Source organism: Sander vitreus, chromosome 22, assembly GCF_031162955.1.
Source record: "Sander vitreus isolate 19-12246 chromosome 22, sanVit1, whole genome shotgun sequence".
In the NCBI taxonomy this organism is placed as follows: Eukaryota; Metazoa; Chordata; class Actinopteri; order Perciformes; family Percidae; genus Sander; species Sander vitreus.
Genome location: NC_135876.1, coordinates 23795382 through 23801381, shown reverse-complemented (window position 1 = coordinate 23801381; position 6000 = coordinate 23795382). Strand labels below are relative to the sequence as shown.

At 41.5% G+C, this 6000-nt stretch overlaps 1 protein-coding gene across 3 annotated transcripts in view; it reads left to right on the top strand.

Moving 5' to 3' along the window:
* Positions 1-6000, top strand: part of map7d2b (MAP7 domain containing 2b) — a 30612-nt gene that overhangs the window by 18394 nt on the left and 6218 nt on the right. For all 3 annotated transcript variants that reach the window (XM_078280975.1, XM_078280974.1, XM_078280973.1), the window contains exons 7-13: positions 1249-1322; positions 1461-1669; positions 1946-2084; positions 3376-3556; positions 4027-4131; positions 4756-4819; positions 5742-5883. In XM_078280975.1, coding sequence (XP_078137101.1) covers positions 1249-1322; positions 1461-1669; positions 1946-2084; positions 3376-3556; positions 4027-4131; positions 4756-4819; positions 5742-5883 — 914 coding nt within the window. The remainder of the gene's footprint in view (positions 1-1248; positions 1323-1460; positions 1670-1945; positions 2085-3375; positions 3557-4026; positions 4132-4755; positions 4820-5741; positions 5884-6000) is intronic.

Sequence of the window (6000 nt, the reverse complement as noted above, 5' to 3'; positions counted from 1 at the left end):
ACTATAGGAAGGCATTCCGAAATGTCAACAGATGAGCACATCAGCGCACACGGGGCAACAAGCTCACGTTAATGAGCTGTTTAATTTAAAATGTTCAATGTGTTAACCAGGGGAGACTCGTTACCTCCAGGGCCGACGTTATATAACGTCGGGGTTATATCCCGTTTCTGGGGAGCAAATGAATGAACTTGGCTTTCAGTCTGAGGTTTATCTCGGACACCGCACACACTGTGTTACAAAACTTAAACTTATTCCACCAACTCTGCTCCGGTCGCATCTACATCTGCTTCCTCTTTCTCTCTTCTGCCCACTTTCCACATGCACTGAGCTCTCTTAAAAGAGTCGCAGCACCATTTTACAACAAATGCCTTATCGCGCTGATGTGACCGAACTCGAACCCGACCATAATTTCTAAATATCTGTCCGAACCCGGCCCGGCCCGTCGGGTACCGTCAGGACCCGTCGGGCTCGGTTCGGGTAACCATGCCTTAATGTCAATGCTGCTGCCAGTTCTGCCATTGTTTACCTTTTTCTTCTTCTTCTAGTCCGTAGAAAGAGCAACGTCTGTAGCCTTTCCTCATTAGCGCCACCTCTGTTCAGGAGAAGACTGCAACTAGTGTCTCGACCACCAGCGCGGGTATAAATAGTCACGCCGCTTCCATGACGTCACATTTGCGCACGCCAGCTGGGCTGCGGCCAGTATAATTCACGCTTTAATCAGCAATTTATTTGCATCGTCTTTGCATTTTCCAGTAGGAAATATAACACACATTTGGGTGTGTGGGGAAATAAAATCTAGATGCATCTCATGCACAATGTTACAGCATGTGTTATATGTCACAGTTGATGTAATACAGAGTCAACCAATATTCAGGAATCCAGTCAAAGGTGTGCTTTTTCAAATTGAGGCAAAAAGCTAAACATAATCTCTTTTAAAATTGAAAACTGGTGCTTTTTGTTTAGAGATCCAAACAGGTTTCTCAGGGTGGAAATTAAATTTAAATCAATATAGGAAATGATTTGGTTTTGAAAGATCATCATGAGTTAAAGTGACAAACACATAGGACAGAATCACAGGACCATGATGGGACAGAAGCAGGGTTTGGCAAGACAGGAAGAAGATTTTACTTTCATGTTGTAGCTGACATATATGTGGACCAAAAGTTGTATAAAATGTTATGGTTAACTATTTGTTTAAAATGTGTGTCTTGTTCTTATCACAGTAATATTTGTAAATGTGACTTGCAGGGGGAGACTCCAAACACACCAGCCCGCAGTTCTTCCTTCAGGGCCAACAGCAAAGGCCCTGCCACGCCGAAACGGTACGGCACACACACACACACACACACACACACACACACACACACACACACACACACACACACACACACACACACACACACACACCCCTCACCTGAATTATAGTCCATGTGACCTGATGTGGTTGTGCTGGTTTTCAGGGTGAGGTCCAACAGGAGTCGCGCCCAGTCGCCCTGTTCCCCCGGCCAGTACCCCCCCTCCCCGCTCCGGCAGAGGGCCACCACCCCAGGCACCGATGACAGGGGTCACACTGAGCTCAAAAGTCAGGGCACCCTTGAGAAGAAATCAACCAAATCTGAGACCTCGGAGAAAAAGATCCCCAAATCCACCAGCAAAGAACTGAATGCAGGTAAAGGCACAGTGTGTGTGTGTGTGTGTGTGTGTGTGTGTGTGTGTGTGTGTGTGTGTGTGTGTGTGTGTGTGTGTGTGTGTGTGTGTGTGTGTGTGTGTATGTGTGTGTCTCTGTCTGTGTGTGTGTGTGTGTGTGTTTGTATCTGTCTGTCTGTCTGTGTGTGTGTGTGTGTGTGTGTGTGTGTGTGTGTGTGTGTGTGTGTGTGTGTGTGTGCGTGCGTGCGTGCATGTTTTTTTTGTTAAGTCATACTGCATCTTTGTCTCCACACCACAGAGTCTCCAGGCACGCCCACAGGCAGGAGTGTTGGCGGGACGAAGGACGCTGAGGAGGCATCCCGACTGCTGGCAGAGAGACGACGTCTGGCCCGACTGCAGAAGGAGCAGGAGGAGAGACAACGGCAGGAGGAGGAGAGGTGGGGGTCCATTTGAGCTGAAACAAACTAGCTATACATTTAAGTTAAATGTCATTTTTCAAGAAAAAATGCCAAACATTCCTTAGCTCCAGCTTCTCCATTGTGGTTATCTGTTGTATTTATTTGTTTTAAGTGATAGTTAACTGACTAATAATCAAAAATCCAAAGATATTGAGACAAAAAAGGCAAGCATCATCTTTGGATCTGGGACTTTGTGATGAGGATTCTTCACTATATTCTGGCATTTTTAAAATGTAATTACCAATGAAAATAACTGTAAATTGCAGCCGTAAAATGCACGTTTACATGTGTGTTAATGTATGATTGTGCACACTAAAAAGCCTAAGCTAAGTCTGGGTGAAATGGAAGAAACAAATCTTATTTTGATATAATCAGTGTTTCCTTTAGGATTTTTTTTAGCAGTGGGGGCAGGTCTGTCCGAACAACAACATTCAACAACAACATCCAGTTTAACTGGATGGGCCCAATAACCTCTGAATAGTTCTACTTGTTGTTAAATTGCAATGTGAGTGGCAGTGCATTATGTCGGCAGGATAATTTAAAAGGCAACCGCGACTACATTTTTTGTACAGCCCTATTTCTGATACCGTGGTGGCAGAAATGTTGCCATGGTGGGCCGCCAATACAAAATCAACATAGAGGAAACGCTGTATAAGTATATCGTGATGTTAGTTATAAAAAAACTAATCTTAATTAGTTTAAAAACATATATATCTTACATATCTTTTAATATCTTTTTCATATTTTTTATTGTAATTTTTTCTATTTAAGATAAATGATTCTTGACTTTTGTCGTACTTGTTGTTCATTGTTATGCACCAAAACACAAAGGCAAATTTCCAATGTATGTGAAAACATACTTGGCAATAAACCTGATTCTGATTCTGGTTTAAATGTGTAGTTGAGATTTGTCACAAATCCGACTGGAAGTTGTCTTTTTAGCTGCTTTTTCCAGTATTTCAGTATTCATTCTCTGATACAAATCAGTGTTAATTTACAAAGTAAAACTATCACGATTTACAATTTCAGACATAGGATGATCTGTAATGGACAAGGACCATATCAGTCTCCAACTTAGTCTTTTAACAATCAATTGGTCCAAAATATTATCTTCAGTCCAGTTTTAACAGGCTAATGAACATTACAAAAATCTACCTCCAAAACACCAAAATTCCTCTCTATCAACACTTTGACAACATCTGATTATTCTTAAGTTATCGCAGGTTTGTATGGTGGCCTGCTCAGCTCAAACCTTCCTGTGTTGCTGCAGGCTGAGGGCAGAGGAGGAGCTGCAGAGGCAGCAAGAGGCGAAAGAGAGGCAGGAGAGAGCTGCACTGCAGGCCGAGGAGGAGAGGGTGAGGCGGGAGGAAGAGAGGAGGAACAGGGAGGACGAGGAGAGACGGCAGAAGGAGCAGAGATGGAAGGACATGCAGGATCAGCTGGACCGAGAGGTCAGGTCAAATAAACACAGGAAACTGTATCATTGAGCCACTTTGAGTTTTTATACTCCACATATCAGGAATAAACTCCCAAAAAGCTGCAAAAAGCTTGTTTGATGCTGCCTTTTTAAAGTATTTTAATATTTCTTACCCTGCACTGTAACTTTTATTCTTATTGTATTTTAGCTGTTTTTATATTCTCTTAAACTAATGTTTTTTTTAATTGTTTTTAACTGCTCTTTAATGTTTTGTGTAAAGTACTTTGAATTGCCCTGTTGCTGAAATGTGGTATATAAAGAAAGCTGCCTTGCTTTGTAAAACTAAGATTAGTGTCCTATTTTTAGTCTAGGGACAGATTGGACAGTGTTTTCTTGATTGCATCATTTAATTTAAGGTGGTATGTGCAACTACAACTTAACGATACTCCCCTTTTACGGAAAGATAAATGTGACTGATTGGATGCTTTCTGGGTGTTTTTTCAGAGGGAGGAGGCCTTCCTGCGAGCCCAGAAAGAGGCAGAGAGGAAGAGGCAGGAAAGAGAGCTGCTGCACATCCAGGAGGAGCAGGAGAGACTGCAGAGGAAGAAGGTACCACAGATCTAAATGTATACGTCTGTTTTGTAAATTATAGAGTTTACGTCAGTGTAGTCTCGCATTGCCAGACCGTCCTCCACAGCGCTGCAGAGGAAGGTCTGGCTAGTCTACACAGCATTCCGGGATTGGAAAAAAACGTGCTCTGGTTTACTGGCATTTCTTTAAACCAATCACAATCCTCTTGGGCGGCCGGACGGAGCCACGGTGCCGCTGCAAAATATCCTTGGGAAGGAGCTTGTTTTGGTGGAACATGTGGACGTTCAAAAGTAGTTTTAGTCGTGCAACAGAAAACTCAGATTGGACAGATAGTCTAGCTAGCTGTCTGGATTTACCCTGCAGAGATCTGAGGAGCAGTTAACCATAGTCCTCAGAAATCCACCAGAGGTTAGAACGCCAACACAAAGAAAGCGGAGGGTAACGGACATCCGGGCGAAAATAGCGCGATCGGCGTAATTTCCGGTGTACCGGAAGTGGAACATCGTGGATATACATAGTAGACTAACGTCAAAGCAGCAAATGGCCTTTCTCACACGCCGTTATCGACCATCATAAAACTGTGACACAAAATACGGTGCAAACTATTGTAAAAACAAAGGTTTCTTGTGTCTGTTTTCACAGAGAATTGAGGAGATCATGAAGAGAACCCGGAAGAGTGAAGTTGAGCCTCTGTCTGGTGTTGCAGGTGAATGTTAGATACACCGCCCTCCTTTATTTTTTATTTATTTGGTTCTATTACTTACTGCACGACTTATTGACTCACCATATCCACCCTTGTTGTTTTGTTTTGTTTATGTTTTGTTTAATTGGATGGGAAGTTTAATCTCATTCCTCCAGTATAATTACTTTTCTATATAATTGAATGAGATGCTGCAGTGTGACTCAGCAGTGTTATACAGGCAGGGAAACAGCGCCTCCTGTTGGTTTAAAGGCAGTAACACCAACACCAAGTACACTGCAGCATTTGGTTCAAAAAATAAATGACTCAATAGATGAATGAATAAGCCATTAAATATACCAAAAATAATAATAAAAAAATGATTCAATAGATGAAGGAATAAGCCATTAAATGTACCAAAAATACAAAAAATAAATGACTCAATAGATAAATAAATAATATTAAAAAAATATTAAAGATAAATGTAGGCGTTAATGAATTGATCAAATGTGACATACATTAATATTTCTGTTTTAATTTGCTTTGTTACTTATTTGCCTTTGTATTAATTCCACTATTTCTTTGCTTTCCTATGTAATTTTCTCTTTTTATTTCATTTTTTTTATTTATTTAAAAAAACATTATTTTGAGTTGGTATCGTTTCTATTTTTTTTATTCCATTCTTATTTTGATTTCATATGCCTCTAGTTATTTGTTGTTTATGTTTCTCTGTTTATCTGTACTTATTATTTCTGTCCTGTCGCTGCTGCAACATCTGAATTTCTCCTCTGATGATCAGTATATTCTTATCTCTTTAGTCTTTTTGTTTTTTAGGCAAGCTTCTCCTGTTAGAGATTCCTAAGTCAGACCTACAGCCCCTCTATTATAATAATACCCACCACTGAATCTCCCAGAAAACTAACTTTTAAACGACACTGTGTGTTGGCAGTGTCTGACATGAGGCCCGAGGCTGCGGTTCCCTCAGAGGAGGACGCCCCGACTCCAGCTGAGGCCCCCGTCATGCTGGGACCCCTGGAGAATAAGAGCTTTGTGGACGAGCTGTCTGACGGAGTCCAGTCCATGGACGTCAGGTGAGACCATTTTGTTTGTCTCTGTTTTGACTCTCCATGTGTCTTTCGGTTTGTTTTTTTAACTGTCTCTGGTTTTGTTCTCACTGTAGAACTTCATTTTTGAAACCCAGCATCATT